General features: G+C 46.4%; 1 protein-coding gene across 1 annotated transcript in view; it reads left to right on the top strand.

Moving 5' to 3' along the window:
• Positions 1-18,757, top strand: part of SPTBN5 (spectrin beta, non-erythrocytic 5) — a 1,776,766-nt gene that overhangs the window by 1,456,403 nt on the left and 301,606 nt on the right. The window contains exons 54-55 of the mRNA XM_085627084.1: positions 1,505-1,691; positions 4,416-4,628. Coding sequence (XP_085483210.1) covers positions 1,505-1,691; positions 4,416-4,628 — 400 coding nt within the window. The remainder of the gene's footprint in view (positions 1-1,504; positions 1,692-4,415; positions 4,629-18,757) is intronic.

Here is an 18,757-nt window from a genome sequence, read left to right as displayed (position 1 = left end):
AAAACTGAGGTAGTGAGCACTTTGTAAGAAATACAGTCATAGGGCCTGATTTAGTCTTTACTCAATAGTAAGCACTCTGAAAGTGTTATGGAGGATATTACCTCTCCCACCCTGATGGACTACCATCAGACAAATTAATAGATGACCACTAGCCCAGAGATCTGTACCTTGAAATGAACAGCCATCATGTTGGTTCTCTTAAATGTACAAAACATTTGGCGGATGACCTCCATCGGTATTGATGGCCGTTCACCAAAAGTTATCAACTTTTTTTGTTTTTTCAGAAACAAACTCCAAAAGTGGGAGTTTGTTTCTGAAAAACAAAAAGTTACTGAGTCCCACACCATGGGACCTTTTTCCCAGTGTTTGGGGGTCATTATTTGTTTTTATGTCCTTTACCTCAAGGTTTTACCTGGCATTGACGGGCAGAAAAATGAGTGCATTACACTGTACACCTTATATAGGGTCAGCAATGTAATGTTCTCCCTCCAGCAGTCCCTACTCCGTTAGGCCTTCGGAGGAAGCTTTCCATCGTGGAGCCAACATGAGATCCATCAACAGAAAGCTTAGGGTCCCCCGCCTCTAAAGGACGGATTACCCTGTTTGCCAAATTCTAAATCTGGCCCATAGTTAATAAAATTGTGACCTAAGTGGGTAGCGCATGGGCTTCCAAAGGGTTTGATTACAAGGCAAATATTGTGGATGAAAAGGTTTTCTAGTTGTCAGGTACCATGTAACATGGTCCTCAACAGTTTAGACTTTATTGAAGCAGGAGATTGTCAAACCTTCGAACCCTCCTTTATCCTAATCCAAGGTAGCAGGGCTTGTAGAGGTGTCAATAGAGAGTTGTTCAGCAGATAGTAAAAATGGGGAGGATCTCTTTAAGGGTTTAGGTCATTATAAATAATTTTTTATTGAGGATTACCGCTATGACAAGACCACTATAAACAAAACTAGTTCTAACAATTTTTATTTTAAGACCTCTGTCACAAAAATAAAAATAACCTTGCTGAAATGTGTTTCTTTTATTGTTCATAAAAAGGTAAAGAGTAGGAATGTTAAATCGGTAAGAACTTCTAAGAAGTTGGCGGGGGTCAGGGCTCTGGTTTAGAGCTGGAGTTAAGGGTTAAATTTATGATTACCATTGGATGTGTGTAAAGTAAAGAAGCAATGCTTGGTATAGGTTTAGTTTAATGTAGCAGGTAGATTTAGCTTTAATAATGGTGAGTAAAATGCATTTTGCTCCTACCCAAATGTTTCTAGAAGTTTTGTCATTAAAGTCAACTAATGTTAAATTAGTATTATTTTTTTTAAATATTCTTCATGCTGGGTTCTTCATAATAGTAATTCTAATTCCTGCTCATGTTAGATGAATAGGTTCAAGAAGGCAATTGGAGAAAGTCCTGCCCTTGCACTTTGCACATTATATTCTATTCTCATTTGATTTTAGAGCATCTGCTAAATATGAATTATACACTTAATGAAACCACCTCTTACTCTACAGATACAAGAGTCTAGGTGAGCCCCTTCATGAGCAGCGTGCAGTCCTGGAGGCCAAAAGACTACTGCATCAGTTTTTCCAAGACGTTGATGATGAAATTGCATGGGTGCAAGAGAAGCTACCTCTAGCCTCATCCAAGGACTATGGACAGTCATTGACCACTGCCCAGAGTCTATTGGAAAAACACCAGGTAAAGTATCATGGGTGAAACCTCCTCCAATTTCCAGTGTTGTATTAGCTCTCTATGCTGTATACTTGGGTCTTCCAGACTATCATCTTAATAAACTGAAGGTTGTCTAGAACTTGGCAGCTCGAATTCTCTTGAATCTCTCCCCAAGGTCTCATATTTCCTCACTTAAAGGCTCTTCATTGGCTTCCAATTAAAAAGCATTATTTTCAAAACACTTGTCCTTGCTCACAAAGCACTGCTGGCCACTGGGGCAAGCTACCTCAGGAAAAGGATTAAAGAGTATGCTCCTTTTGGAAATCTTCGATCTTCCATCACACGGTTGGCTAAGATCCCAAAGATTCATCGAGTGGGAATTGGAGGCAGGTCTTTGTCCTATCTCGGGTCAGTTGCCTGGAACAAACTTCCTCTGGAGTTATGTACAACAACTGAGACATCAATCTTTAAGAAAAAAATGTAAACTGGATGTTTCAACAGGAATAGTGCTAATGTTGCTTGTGCAGACAGCCTTGAAGCCAGAGCCGGGACACTCAGTGGAGTATCTGTGCACTTTATTAATCTCTATGTCATATCATATTACATTTCCACAGAAATAACAGGGTACAGTCACACACCACTACTCCATAATAAGACACCATAACATAAACAGTGGTCTGTAGACACTGTGCCATATTTATAATACACCCATTTGTTTAAATGGGAGGAATTTAAAGTGAAGAAACATGCTTCATAAAACATGAAGACGTCATTGGCATAATTGAAAGTGGAGAAAAACATCAAGGGGTCAATTAGAATGTCGGGCGGATCGCCACGGACCGCATGGCGGTGGCGATCCGCCCGACATTCTCTCCCGCCCGCATGCAATTTCTCCCCCACCATATTACTATGGCGGGGGGGACACCGGCGGACGGAAAGACTGTCCGCCGGTTTTCTGCCCGGTCGATGAGTCGACCGGGCGGAAAAGGTTTTAATATGGTGGCGGTGTCTGTTAGACACCGCCATCCATATTAGGATACATGCGGGGATTTGCCTTTCGCCACGGAAAGGTATGCGGTGCTTGCCATTGAGGGCCCGTAGCGGGCCCCCAGGAATTTTAGGGGGTGGGGGGTGCACATGGGGGGGTACCTATGGCACCCCCCTGCATTTGGATGCACAACATGGCAGGTACCGCGCGGTGCCTGCCACGTTGTGCATGCAAATGCACAACATGCATTTTTGGCATTGCCAGCACCACCCGCCGCAATGTCAAATATGCAGGAAGCGCCCGCCAGTGTGGCGAGCGCATCCTAATCTCCCCATCCGGACCGCTGCACTTATGGCGGGCGGTCCCTTTTCACGTCGCGATGGCGGGCGGACTTTCCTAATGATGCCCTAAGGCTTTATTGAACATATTTTTCTTCACTTTAAATTTCTCCCATATACAAAATGACTGTATTTTTCAGTTGTGAAAATGGCACAGTGTCTTGCTGGCCACTGAGAGCAAGAGGCCTGCTTTTTGTAAATGCTACGCTTTGAAATGGGAGAAAATTAAAATGAAGTGTTAACTTAATTATTAAGGTAAGTTTTCATTTTAATTTTCTCCCATTTAAAAGCATTCGGAAACATAATTTTGCTATCATGCTCCAATATTGAGTTGACAAGGACTTTTATTTATTAACAATTAAACACCTTAGTGCTTCAGTTCTTCACAGCTGTGCCCCAGCCTGGGTCATACATTGGACTGAGCACTGTTCATTATCAGGCCTTACCTATCTGCAGCCTGATGATGATAATGTAAAAGAAACACAGTTTTCCCTTAACTTTAAAAGGAGAATGTGATCTTGTGCTTATTTAAAAATGAACTCAAGGTTGTGAGCTACTCCAAGGGTGTCTTTGAGCTACTGGTAAATCGTGATCTAATGTTTGGAGACACCTGGTTTAGATATGTCTATGCGCAAATTGCTTATGACTGTGGAAAAGGTGCTCGATAGGTTTCCTTCCCTACACTCCTAGCATTTCTAAGCTTATGCTTACTTCAAAGAGGTGTACTTAGTACAATACATTAGGGAAAGTGCCTCACCCCACCTTTTCTCCAGTTTGTAGAAAAGTGGGACTTTTCCAAATGAATAACTACATTTCACAATGTAATTTAACTTGAAGAAAGCCTCGGTGAGGGGACAGTCATAACTCAAGAGTTGTCCAAGAAGACTTGAAGGGCAGAGACTCTAAATGGTGGCCTAACCCACAAAAGGGGACATTCCAAAGCATGCTCGTTGATTCAGGATCATCTGTGACATATTTGGGCCCATTTTTCCTTGTAGTAAAGGTATGCCTTTTTCAAGTTAATGGTAAATGGTTGTGTATTTATTTATTGGCCCCAAGAGCAAACTCTGCACCAAACTAATGTCCTCTGATGTAGCCGGAACGAGAACTATGACATTTTACACTTTCCACATGGAACAATGAAACAGCCATATTTTGCCCTACACTCACAATGGTGGGATAGTTACTTTTGCTGGGGAATATACAGATTAATAGGTCATGTGTTTTCGGCTTACTTCTGGCATATGGTGCAAATGCTCATATAAGCCAGATATGTTGCATGAGCTTTATCCACCAACCAAATGTAACTGCTAAGTTAATCTTCTAGACACAAATTCGTTCCTGTTGGCATTTGGATGTTAAAAGGCATCTGTAAATTTGGCCCAATATTTAGTTCAGTCTTACTTTAATTTTCCTTGTCACCAGAATTTAGAGAATGAGATCAGCAGCCGTGAAGCACTCACCAAAGCAGTCACTCGCACTGGACAAAAGTTGGTGCAAGCCGACCACTTCGCCGCCCGCGAGATCAGCAACCGATTGCAGAACTTGGAGGCGGCGGTGACAACCTTGAAAGAAGAGACTGAGCTGAGGGAGAAGAGACTGGTGCAAGCCTGTGAGGCTCAGCAGTTCCTCACCGAGGTAACGGGTAACCATTGTGTAACCTTGTGTGTATGTGTTTCTGCGTACGTGTATGCAAGTGTGTGGGTGGGTGACTTGTGATTTTAACAGGTTCTTAAAAGAGAGCATAGAAAAGTAAACTTATCTATACCATATGTAGGAACACTGCAGCAGATGAACCACCAGTGGGTGAAAGCTCACTTCAGATTCAACCTTCATATGCATTTTGGTATTTTCTTCCCAAGATTACAGCTATTTAGTCAGAGGTTATATGCAAATCGTACACTTTGCATGTCTTCCTGTTTTCTACCTGATAGTTAATTTTCTCTTAAAAGATGGCCATTGGTTATTTAGGGAGCTGAATGAGAAGGGCTGTTCACAGACAGACCTAACCCAAGGGTTGGTTCCTTACATTCTCATGTTGCTAGTTCGTCACTAAGAAAGCTCCTCCAAGTTGGGGCACAGGACTAGCACCTTTAAGGAGAATGAGGTTGCTATTGCATGACCTTCTAATATGTGAGAATGCACAAGTTTCTAACAAAACTTCTGTTTCTAACAAAACCTTTTGTTTCTAACAAAACTTTTTTTGACATTTCTTTTCTTGATGATATGCCAAGATTGATATGGCCGAATAATAGATTCTGCAATCCCAGGCTATAACCTCTTATTGTCACCCGCCCAGTTCAGAATATAGTGCCTCCGAATCACTGCCATTGGTAATACTAGACTATGCCACGACACATGTTAATGATTATGACATGGATGGCTTGACCTCAGGATGTTTGATCATCGACCCCTCCATGCTCATTTCACCTCAGGAAATATGTAGTTTTCTCAGAGTGTGCTTTTAGAAATAAGGTTGAAATCATGCAAGGATAAGTGTGTAGTGTCTAACGGTGAATGATCTATGTCATATGTGTCCAAGTATGTATGAATCAAAGTCGGCTCACAGTGATGGGGTATACAGCCAGAGCAGTAGCCTCACAACCCTCATGTATTTCAAACTTTATTTTATTTTGCAGTCGAACAGCAGAATGTCATGTCTTTGGGAAGGTCCTAAGAACCAGATTGACTGGTTTTGAGTGATGAGAAGAGTGACTTAGGGAAAGTGCTGGGAACCTGATTGATTGGTTTCAAGAGATAAACACCCAGTACTTTAAGGAAGACATCACAATTCCATTATCCGTCTTTTTCTCAGTGCATTTATTCCTTACCAAAGGAATAGGTTGGAAAGTGCCCTTTTTGACATGGCCACCCCCAATTTTAGCCCTAATACTGACACTTTTCGACTGAAAGTGCACTGGATCCCTTCTAAGAAGGTCTCCAGTGCCTGTGCTCTTTGCCTAAAACAAGGTAAATGTGTAATAGTAACCCAATTGGCAAGGACTTTAGCACCCTTGTAAGTCCCTAGTAATTAGTACCCACGGTACCCAGGGCATGGATACTAAAGAGGGGCTCTGTGAGCTGCAGCATGTATTATGCCACCGAGGAACCCACTTAAAAACTGCATGCAGCCTGCCATTGCAGGATGCAAGAAATGGTGTAAACCATTTTGAAAACATGACATGGCTCACTCCCTTTGTGCCATGCTCATGTACACTGCATATGCTATGTGTAAGTCACCCTTTTAGCAGGCCTTGGAGCCCTAAGACAGGGTGTATTAATTCTTTGTGAGGGTACATCTGCATGAGCAGATGGGCCCCTGTGATGTCTGGATCCTTTACTAGATATTGCAAGTGAGGAGGCAGTCATCTTAAGGACATGTACTGGGCACTGGTCATTACGAGTTACCCAGCTACATGATGTCTGCACCAAAACCAATGGTGTTTGGTATCAAACATCTTGTTGTAATAAATCCACACTGATGCTAGTCTTGGATGTATTATGACACCTTAGAGGTATCCCCTGAAACCTACCAGTCATTTAGTGTGCTGGCTGACTGAACTCTTCCAACCTGCCACCACAGACGAGTTTCTGACCACCTGCTCGAGAGGGCCAGTGCTCTCAGAGGCCAGGAACAATGCCTGCCCCGGAGGAAGGTGATCACACCTCCTCCAGCAGGATGGCTGGTGAATTAGCATACCAAGACCAGAGGCTTCAAAGCCTCTGCTACCTTTGATATGCGACCCTGGTTTTCCCCAGACCTGGAGATTGCCTCCCCCCTGCCCTGGTGCCCATTTGGCACCAGAGCAGGTGGGAAAATTAGCTAGTCAGTGTGAGAGGCTGGCTTAGTATATGGTGCTCACCTATGTAATTGTAGCACCCTGAACTACACCAGACAGCCCTTATGGTGATTTTAGTGGTAGCTGTGGAGAGCAGCCTTCAGGCTTAGTCCAGAAGGAGTGTAAAGCAGCTTGTTTTACCAGCACTTAATCTTATGGTATAGGTTTAAATGAAAAGGAATCACACAATGTAGTTATAAAAATAGTTATTTTATTACAAACACTCACAAACACATTTGGACACAGAGATAGAAACAGGTGTGGCTCACTGGTTAGAGGCGGCAGATCCGTAAGCAGAGAATCGGCCAGGGACCAGGGTTCAATTCCCGACGCGGCAGGGTTGTGGACAAGGGTCAAAACGGACTTGATAATTCTCGCCTCGGTACCTACTCTAACCAGGAACACACTCGGCAACTCTGGGCATTAGCTTGCCTCATCTCCACAACGGCCCCCCACATTCGCTGGGGATGCCTGGTTTCACCTTGGAGATACCCTGGAGGGACCATCTCACAGGGATAGCCAGGACGGGTTCCCCAGCGGTCTACAGCGCCAGGACGCCTCAGGGCAGCAGTGCGCTTTACAAGACACCTACATTCACATTCACAATACTTACGAAATAGAGCACGTAAGTAGCACAAATATACAGTGGTCTCCAGGGGGAGACCAAAAAATATACCAAAATAGTGGAATGCGAACCACGACTCAAGTCAAGAATGGACCCAGAAGACGAAGAAGAGCTGGGGACCCAAGGAACTGCCCAAGGTCAGTATCTCGGAACCCCTCGGAGGTCGTGTGCAGAGTGGTAACACGACTGCGTGCTCTGCGTTAGTCAAAAGATAAGTCGTGGTTGCAATTTTAAAGAAAAAGGACCCTTCCCTGCAGACCCCGAAGAAACCCTGTGGAAGATGGAAGGTTGGAGAGTCACCCCACCCGTGGATACCCCAGGAACCAGTTTACCTACACCAGGGAAGCTGGGTGCATAGGTGTCAAGTGATGTTGAAAACCGCTGTAGACCACAATGGAGGACTTCAGGAAAGATGCCACTGGAGAAGAAGATGAAGGAGTCTGGTGGAACCCAAAGGTGGATTCAAGTTAAGAGGTACCTGCAAACAGAGGGGTGGAATCTGTGCCACTCAGGAGTTACCAGGAGGCACAGAAGATGAATGCCCACCGATGTCGGAGATGCAGGTGAAGTTGACGGAGCCCTTGAAGTTGCAGCTGTGCAGGCGAGGCAACGCTGTAGAAGATCAGGAGCTGTTCAAAAGCTGTCCCACGTTAGTTGTCGAGAGCCCAGAGGTCGGGGTCCGGCAGGGGCACCAACAAGCCTTGTCAGCAGCAAACAACGTGGTTGATGAAAAAGGTGCAGTGTCGGGACCAGCAAGGCTCAAGTGAATCTCCACAAGCATGTAAGTTGGAACAGGCCCCGAGCAAGCAGGGGAGCATACTAAAGCCAAAGATGACCCTGAAGAGGTTAGAGCTTCTTGGAGCCCAAAGATCTCTGGAGGGGAGAGCCAACAAGCCTTGAAAACGGCAAGTTAATGGGGTGCACAGGGGTTCTGTTCCAGCGGTTCCGGCGAGGGATACTGGCCTCAAACTCGATATGAAGACAGTGCATGCCTCTAGGGAGTTGCAGAATCACCACCTCTGTTGCTGAGCCTTATTGAGTCTGTGGGAGTCCAGGATCAGCACACCAGTCAGCTGCATTGCGGTGCATGCAGTTGCAGGCGAGTGACTCCTTCACTCCAAGGGGGATTCCTTCAGGTGTCTTGGATGTCCACAGGTCTGGTGAAGAACCTGTATGGAGCAGGGTCACAGACGTTGCAGAAGACCAGCAGGACAATGAGACCAGGAGCAGCAGGAATCCTCGCCATTACAGTCTCCGTTCCCAAAACGAAGTCCAGAGTGTCCAGATGGTCGAATGTTGAAGTGCTATGTGATCTGAATCTTATCCCATGATGAATCTAGGGACCAACCCACAGGTAAGCCCTTAAGTACACTTAGGATAGGGTCAGGACGATTCAGGGGAGGGGTCCCTCCCAGATGAGGGGCTGGACAGTGGGGAGGATAGTCCCATGTCCTAGTCCAGAGTTTCGTGCTAGAGCGGGAGCCAATGACTCCCTGAACTGGTTTGAACTGGAGTATGCAAGGAGGGAACCAAATGTGCCCTTCAAGCAGTCTCAGTGGCGGTGGTAAGCACCCCTGCCCTGTCCCAATACACTAAACCCTGTCTGGGAGGTGATTACACCTCCCTGTGACAGGATATCTTGTTCTGTCTTCCCCTGGTCGAGGTTGGCTCAGCAGCAGGAGGGCAGAACGTGTCTCTGGGCAGCAGCAGCCCTAGCTTGCTGTCCAGTTCTGGAAGACTGGTACTGGGCGCACTGAGGGCCTCCCGGAGGAGCTTTACATTACAGGGAATCATACTAACACACAGTTTACGGTGTGAGGGTATGATTTCAACATGTTGGATACCAAACATGACAGGGGTAGTTTCAGCCAGTTTAGAGATGGTCATCGCGTATGACGTATGGCCACTCTATATGTCATAATGGCTGATGCCCTTACAACCTGTGAGAATGGACTCCGAAGGTTGTAGGGGTACTCTCACACTTAGGACCCAGGATCCTGCCTTCAAGATTGAAAGGACTGCCTTCCGGGTGACTTATAGGTTTTAAGTGTAGTGACCTCTGATATAGGGAAATCAATATTTGTCGTAAGTGTTGCTAACACCAGCTTGCAGAGGCTGCAATGGCAGGCCTGGAGTCACAATGTGAGTGGTCTCTAGTGGCATAATACCTGCTTCAGCCCATGGGAGACCTCTGGTGTACCTATGCCCTGGGTATGTTAGTACCTAATACTAGGGACTTATCAGGATACACCAGAAGCCAAATTGGAGGGTACCTAACTACTCACCATGTCCAATTTAGGGAAGAAGCACAGAGACAGGGGTCCTTATTAGCAGGATCCCAGTCATACTAGGCAGAAACCATAGCAACACCAGGCAAAAAGTGGAGGTAACCATGCGGAAGGATCCTACCTTCCTACAGTCAATAGGTGTGTTGCACTATCAGTCTAGGCACACTCCTAAGGTGGGCCACCTGAATTAGATGCTTGAAGAAGGGTTTCACCATATTGATTTTGGTGAAACTTGGAACTCTGGGCCAGGTTTATGCCCACTCTTCACAGGAAGTGGTCATATAGGGGGTGTATAACTCAAAGTCCAAGCACACATTTAGAATTATGCTATGTTAATCACAACATAAATGCTCATGACACTATTCACATTTTTGAACTTTAATATCTTCTTTGGTGATCCAGACAACACGTGTTTTGTCGTCTGGGCAGTTAACCCATGACTTCATCAGGGCTGGAAAATACAATTATATGACAAACACTTGTATTGCGTACAAGGTCCACTACACTACACATATCAAATTCAGTGGAGACCAACACTTCAATATGTATCTATAGGATCAAAGATGAATCAGACAGTTGTGTTGCAAATTAGCCTGCCTGGCTGCTGCTCTCCTGACAGTTGCCAGGAAAGACTCGTCCGGCCACTGAACAACCTCCCCAAAGTCTTGGAGGTCTGTCCAGTACTTCACGAACCAAGCAGCCTCTCCCTTCAGGTGGAGGAGCAATCTCCCTGCATGTGCAGGCACCGACGGCATCTGCCCAGTTCACTGTTTTGCTGACCATCGGGTCCACAGAGGGAGCAACTCGCAAGGAGGAGGCCATCAAAAGTCCAGGAGGTCAACCTTGTTGCTTCATGAAGTCTCGAGATGCTGAGCCTTCCTGGAGCTGCCCTGCACCGATAGCCGGGGTACACGAGCCCTTGCAAGCAACAAGGCTTGTTGTGGGTCCAGCCAGGACACCACCGACTACCGCACCAGCCTGCAGATGAGGGACATCAGGAACTCCAAGTACATCACGGAGAGTGGCCCTGCAGTCTTATTTTCACTCCCTCTCCAGGTCACCGAAACCAAGTGAGAGCCTCTGACTGACTGGCCCACCAGACAAAACATCTCTGCACCCAAGCCCCCCCAGTCCGGGTCCATGTAAACCTGCTATGTCTTCATACTTCAGAGACCCTCAAGAGCCGAGCCCCTGCCGGACTGGTACTCCAGCCCCCACTTGCAGCCTTCCCTTTTGCAGGTAATTCTTTGACTTTATCGCATGGCGCTCGAGACTGCCAACGCAACCAGCACTTCGAAACCCGGACACACTAGGGCAGGTAAAATCAAACTACTGGTGGTTTCTTGGACCTTGGCCGCTAAGCCCCTTAAGTCCAGGAGAAGAACCCTAAACTCCATTTCAAGTATTCTATGCAGTGAATGTTTCTCCCATAGGATAACATCACTGTGTTTGAGGCACATACCTCAAAATCGTTATTTGACTGTATTTTATACTTCTACAACAATTTCTATCTCTGAAAGTACTTTCCTGATCCCGGATTTCTTTTTTAGTGTGTGTCTCATTTATTGACTCTGTGTGCCTAAGGTGCTCGCCCACACTACCACTAGAAGAGCACTTGGGATTAATAATGTTAGCCCCTGTAAACCAATAAGGGTTGTCTGGACTATTTGCATGGTGTGCTCCTCCCTTTGGTACACTACATAAATAGCCAGCTTCCTACACCATATCCCTTTTTAGGTCCGGTCAGTCCAACTCAAATGGCAAAGAGTTGCACAGTGTTAAATGTGCACTATGTGTCACATTTTTTTATAAGACTCAATGTGTGCCAGATCAGTTTCTTAAATATATTTGTTTTGCATTTTAAAATTGAGGTCTAGCTAGACATTAAATTAGACCACAACATTCAGGATGATTAGACCATAGAGATTGTTGCTACACGTCGTGCTTAGTTACAATAAAGTATGACTTGTGTTCCTGTGAAGAGGAGATCATGGCCCAGAAATTTGGCCTGGACTGCAGCATTTTCGGCTGCGCCTAGACAAATTTGCCTATGATTCGTCTTCTTTTGTAAAGACACAGATATCAAAAAAGACAGTGCAGTAGAATGTCATTCTTTGACATTACCACTGTTTCACAATAATTCAAGCATTCCCTCTTTTGCCTTTCTCAAGAATTTCACAATGGCGTCGTTGTTAACAGTTAGTAACATAATACAAAGCAAAAGGGGTTATGATACTAAGCATTGTAATATCCTAATTCATAATATGGCAGATGTTGTTACAGATTTTGTTTTAATTCCTTTCCTTTATCTACCAGTAAAGAGGTTTAGCTTTCAATGAAAACTAATTGAGGTAGGCCATGATGCTCAAATCCCCACCTTTTTCATGAATTTAGCAGTAATTATTTACAGGTTTTTGGCTGACTTTTTAACCATCGTCCTAAAAACATATTGGTGAGAAAGAGATGGTGTAAATTTTTTGATCAGTTATGTTATGTAAGATAGTGCTATTTTGTCCACAGTATTGTCATACATAAATTCCTACTCCCTAAGTCAGACCTGTTTGTAGGAGAGTAGGGTCTGCTTTCTATGTTCACCCCCACTTTTTGCTTTTGCTTTTGCTTTTGCTTTACTGGTTTTCGACTTAGATGTGGCTGTGGGCCTGCTAATCAGACCCACAGCCCTGCTGTTCTCTCTCTAAATTAATACTATGTACTTTAGGTGCATAACCCATTTGGATAGGATCACCTTATTGGCCCCTGTACAGTGTACCTTAGGTACCCCGGGCATAGGTGTACCCTAGGCCTACCAGGGGCTGCAGCATGTATTATGCCACCCCTGGCCTGGCCTTCCATTATGACACAACTGGCTGATCACTCAGCTGGGGCAAGGTTGTGTAATCACTCCTTGCTTAGGTGTAGTATTCCTATACCTATCTTACATATAGACACATGTGTACCTATCAGCCACTCCTATGGCAGGCCTTAACAATCCTGGAGGCAGAGTGCTTGGTAACATGTGAGATGGTGCTCTAGCATGAGATGAGCCTGTCTGCAGCTTTCGGAACCATGTCCTTATAGCTGTTCTATGATATAGCCTACCATATACTCTTAAAGTGCCTTATAATCTTAAACGGTTATGGTAACTATGGTTTGGCTTTATCAAAACATGTCGTGTAAGGTGTCTAACACTTTGGAATAATACCCCCATCCCATTTCTGGGGATGAGGATATTACCCCTCCCTTCTAGAGGGAGAAGACATGTTGAAACCTACTTACCCGGTTAAAGTTAACCAGAGCCCCAGCATCACAAAATGGATGCTGCTGCCTTGGAAGGTGCGAGCACCACCCCAGACAGGCCTTAGTGTATTGGGGCAGGGAGGGATGAATGAAACGAGACACTGCCTGGGGCACACAAGGTGTCCCATGCATAGTCCAGTTCAAACCGGTGCTGGGGTACACCAGCCCCAGTCCTGGCGCGAAACTGGACAAAGGGAAGGGGGTGCAACCACCCCCCTCCCAGGTCCCACCCATAAGGCGTGACCTAGCAGGTAACCCAGCCCCCCAGATTTGGATAAGAGTGGTAGCTGGGCCTCAGGAGATTAGATTATCCTGAACCTGCAACTTGAACAGAAACTCTGGACCTTCGACATTCGACGAAAGAAGAAGACTGAAGAATCTCCCTTGTGGCCAAGGAGTGGCCACCCTGTGCAAACAGGCACCATCAAGAGACTTACCCTTTGCTTTGCTGAAATTCTACGAGGGACCGACTGCAGAGCCCGACCAGAGCCTTGACTTCCAGACTTCTCCGACCCTGATCCACATCCACAGCCGAGCTGAGATCCGTGGAGGCGACGAGAGACGTGGGACCGGCTACCTGAGAAAAGTGGCGAGTATCTTTCAGCGCAGCTTCTGAGGTACCCTCGAAGTTGTGCACCGGGAATTGAGAAGCCCCAACCCCAAGCACCATCTGCACCGAAGATCAGCACCCCACACTCCACGAGTCCTGCGTGGGGCCCTTCTGCATTTTCCTGCTTGCCGCGTCTGTCCGGTTGCTTGCCCGTTGGCTAGCGGCCTTTGCGACGACACACCTTTGAATCTTCATTGCTGGTTTGGCTCCTCCAGACTGGCTCCCGCTTCTCTGCAAAAGAGAAGCACCCCAGACCTTCCTGGTCTGCACCAGAAGCAAGTCCTCCATTCTTCATGGGTTCCGCTTGCCAAGGCTTGGTGAGTCCTAGTTCGACTTCGACGCCGCTGACAGCAAGAGCCTTCGTGGGACAGCTCGCCTCCTGGTCCTGGTCGTCCTCGACGTCTCCTGGTACCCGTGGCTGCTGCGACAAGCTTCACCTCTTCACCTGCAATCTTCACGACATCGTCTGGTTCCTTCCTGGTTCCACGTGGTCACTGGCTAGTGATCTTGACTCTGTCCCTTCTGCTTGCAGGTACCCTTCCTTCTTGATCCCGGCCTTGGGATCCACCGGACACTCTGCACTGACTGCCTGTCAGCAACTTTCCTTCAGACATCCATCGAAGTCCACGACGAAACCCGACGCAAGTTCACACCTATGCACCCGCAGCCTGTGGGCTAGGTAACTTGGGTACTTCGGTGCTCACAAGAGTAGTGACTATCCTAGGGTCTAGTTTCCGAGTCTCGACTCTCTAGCTGCTTCAGAAGTGTCCTTAAACTGCTTATTTCAGAACTGTACTATTTCTATCGACTATACGCATTACGCGTGAGTGTTTCCCTCTGCACCTGAATCCCGTGGGCCTCCCACTTCCTAACTGTTGGTAGTGTAGTGTAGCCCCAGCGATTCCCTAGGCCTAGGCCTACTCTATTTCCGTAACAGTGGTCCTTATCCCACTTCTTTAGTATATGGTTTGCGTGGCCCCTAGGGCCTAACTGTATTACTTACCTGTGTGACTTAATGTATGCTTGAATAAGACTGTGTTGTACTTACCTCGAATCTCATAAAGAGTGCTGAGGGTTTGACTAGAATAAATACACTTTATTTTATATATATATCTGTTGTGGTGTCCTTTCATTTGGTATTCAAGGAATTATATATGGTATCACAGCTGGCTTCACATGCCATTCAGAGTTTAGCCTAAGACTGCTCTTGTCCATGCTACCACTAGGATAGCTGGTCTATAAGGTTGACTTTACAACCAATCACCATAAGGGTTGTTTGGACTGATATAAGGTGTACACTAGAACTAGTGACATCATACATCAGGCCAACTTCTCACACTGTTTTCCCTCATCAGGTGTACAATTCAGTATTTAATACAATGGTGTTGGTGTAGTGTGTTCACTTTTCCTAGTGTGTATTGGTTTGAAGCATAAAACTCTTGGATTGTCAATGCAGGCCAAAGTCTCTCCTGCCTTAAAAACAGCAGAGGACGCCATGGTATGCATCTTGGGGGAAAGAGATAGTGTGAGAGATGCACTTTAGTGGCTGTTAAAGTCCACATGACTAATAGAGAGGTTCTCTTCCAGGGGATCCTCATCAATAGTCATAAGCACTGAATATTCCCGCCCATGTGCGGGGACCCCGGAAATAATAAAAATTATATATGAAAAACACATATATATCTACAGCTCTGAATATGTATAAACATATATTATTTTTTCCAAGCCAATGCAGCCCCCATAGTAGGCTAGACAATGTAGATATAAATATCCAATAAAACATCATAGGTATAATAATACACCTAAAGCTCTCTCTTTTTTTTTTTTTTTAATAAGGTAAAAACTCATGAGAAAGAAAAGAAAACACTGTACCAAACACAGATCCACAAAAACATTGTTAGCCTGCAGGCTGCATTGCAATACAATACCATAGAGACTGAAAAGCCTTGTACAAGTAAAAACTGGCACTGTGCCTTTAAGGCAGCCCTGATTCCAATATCCCATCATGCCTCAGGGGTGACAGTTGGGTCAGTTGTTCTTTCCGGCTCCTTCTGTCAGGAACCTGGAATTCAGCTCTCTTCATTTTTAATTTTCTAGTCAAGAATTTGCTAGTTTTCTAGTGAATTTTTTGTTTCATCTTAATTATTCTCCTGTTTGGTGAAGCATTTCCTGATTTTCCTGACAGATTTCTAAACTTTTTTCTGTCAGAAAATGCCTTCCTTGTTCATGCCCTGTCCATCCTGTGGCAAAAAGAAGGCTTCTTCGGATACTCATGATGTGTGTATCATCTGTCTACCGGACACACACTCTCCTGCTTCCTGTCGACATTGTAAGAACCTTTCAAAGAGGACCTTGAAGGAAAGGGAGAGGATTAGGCTTTATGGCCTTTCTGAAATGCGGTCGACATCGAAGCAGTTGATCCCTGTGTGTTCTCCATCGGCGTCGGGCTCGGCGTCGAAGAATCCAGCGGCGGGATCATCGTTGAGAGGTGAGGAGACCAGGGAGAGTCACGCTTCCAAGAGAAAATCAACGTCGATGCAAGATCCGGCAGCGAAACGCATACTTCGTCGTCGAAAACATCGCCGTTGAGGAAACATCGATCGGCGTCGAAGGAGAAACATCACCGTTCGACGTCAAAGTCAACATCTAGACTAAAGTCGACGTCGAGGGAAAGGTACAGACGGTCGACGTCAAAATCTACAGCGACGTTGAGACGAAGATCGTTGTCAAAAGAACACAGGCGATCATCGACGTCGAGACTTGGATCACCGTCGAGAGAAAGGCGATCGTCGTCAAAGACATTGCCGACGTCAAGACGAAGGTCGTCGTCGGAGCATGGATCGACGTCGAGGCGGACGCCTCCGTCGGGATCGACGTCGAGGCAGGCGCCTCCGTAGTCAAAAGTTTCCATGATGTCGGCGAAGATACAGACGTCGAGGCGAAGTTCCCCGTCGGGTTCTAGGCCTCCGTCCAGGATAAGCGCTCCGTCGACGACAAGGCTCTCGACGTCGAGGCATGACTCATCGCCGGTTGTCCACTCGGCGTTGAAGTCCTGATCTCCGGCGATAGGCTTATTGCCGTCGAGACAGTCCTCCGCTGTGGGGTATCAGGAAACGTCCAAACTTAAATCGACGTCCAGGTCAGCGTCGAGACGTAAGTCTCCGCATAGAGTGAAATATACACCAGATGTGACATCGGAGCATGGTTCAGCCTCTGGGTCTCCGCCTATTTCCATTTCACCATCGGCCTCAGCAGGATCAGGATCTCCTCTGTCTCCTTCAAGATCCAGATCACCAGAAGTGATACATTCTTCTCCAGCTCCTATTTCACCAGTAGAGCATCCTTGTCCAACAAGTCCTCAATTGAGAGCGTCACCGACACTCCTAAGGCAGGAAGAGGGTCATCTTCCGGGACAAAGCCCCACCAGAGTGCTGCCTCAGTCCATACCACCACGTATGCCTACCATGGCACATGCAGTATGCATTTCCTTAACCAGATTGAGGAACCTTGCCCAGCCTAGGAGACCAGCAAGTTCCTACTCTCAGGAAAGAGAGTATGAACGGCGTTCACGTTCGCCCAGGAGAAGATCAAGGTCCACCTCTCGCAGAAGAGAGTCGGTGCGATCTGAGAGAAGACGGCGTAGGTCTCCTACATCCTCTTCTTCAAGTCGTTCTTCCAAGAGAGATTACTCTCCTACACTATCAGATACACCTCCATCTCGAGTTTCTCCAGTGGATGACATCAGCACATTTCAATATGTTTTGTGCAGAGGAGCGGCAAAGTTGAACAACCCAATGCCTGTCCAAGAGACAACTTCCTCAGTCATCTTTGAGACCCTTCATGAAAGAACGGCGTCTCGTCCACTGTTGCCTCTGGTCCCTGGTTTGCTTAAACCAGTGATGGATGTCTTCCTCACTCCGGCTACCATCAAGTCAGCTCCGGTGCGAATCCTTAAGAAATATCGTCCCGCTCCGGAGGATCCTCTGTTTCTCAAGGCGGATCCTCCACCTGACTCTGTGATCACGGCGGCCGCCAGGAAAACCCACTCAGTGGCATTGTCGTCCACAGTACCTCCGGACAATGAGAGCAAGACGCAAGACTCTTGGGGAAGAAGAGTATGCTAATCGGCCGCCTCCAGTTTGAAGGTTGCCAGTGCCTCAGCGCTCTTGGGGCGCTACGACAGATCACTTTGGGATTCTCTTCAAAGATTCATAAGGACTTTGAGGAGATCTTACAGGAAGGCAGTCTGGTCTCTAATCAGGTGATAAGTGCAGCAGCAGATGGAGCGACTCTGGCAGCTCACTCCTACGCCCATGGTATTTCAGCCAGAAGATCCTCTTGGCTAAGATTAACGGCTCTTAAACCTGAGGCACAAGCCAGGATTATCAATCTGCCTTTTAATGGGACTTCGCTTTTTGGTTCACATACCGATGACAAGATGGCTCGTATGAAGTCAGAACTCGAGACCATGAAAGCTGTGGGTCTAGAGAAAAGGAAGGAGTTCCGTCGTCGTAGGGGATCTGACAGGCGTACCTTCCAGTAGAGGGTTCAACGAACACTCAACAAACATATCAAAAGGGAGAAGTTTTGCATGCTAGCACTTCACCAAATATATCCACATCTCCGTCGAGGCGATTGGATGTGTTCGCTGGACCTGCAAGACGCGTATTTTCATATACCCATCTGCCAGCGTCATCGGAAATTCCTGAGATTCGCGGTAGGAACCTCCCACTACCAGTTCAAGGTTCTACCATTTTGCCTGAAATCAGCACCTCGAGTGTTCACAAAGTGCATGGCGGTGGTAGCTGCTGCCCTGAGGCGCGCAGTAGTCTTCGTCTATCCCTATCTAGACGACTGGTTACTAAAAGGTCCATCGCCTCAGAGTGTAAGCTCACAGCTGTCACGCTGCCTGAATCTGTGTCACCGATTGGGGCTCCGGGTGAATTACAAGAAATCCACCTTCACACCAACTCAAAGGATACACTACCTGGGAGCAATTTTGGATTCCGAACTAGGAAAAGTGTTTCCTTCGGAGGAGAGACAGTTATCCCTCGCTCAAAAAGGCAGGCATGTTATAGCCAACAGTCTGTCTACAGCGCAACAGATAT

Source organism: Triturus cristatus, chromosome 9, assembly GCF_964204655.1.
Source record: "Triturus cristatus chromosome 9, aTriCri1.1, whole genome shotgun sequence".
NCBI classification, from domain to species: Eukaryota; Metazoa; Chordata; class Amphibia; order Caudata; family Salamandridae; genus Triturus; species Triturus cristatus.
This window is presented reverse-complemented; position numbering and strand designations above follow the sequence as displayed.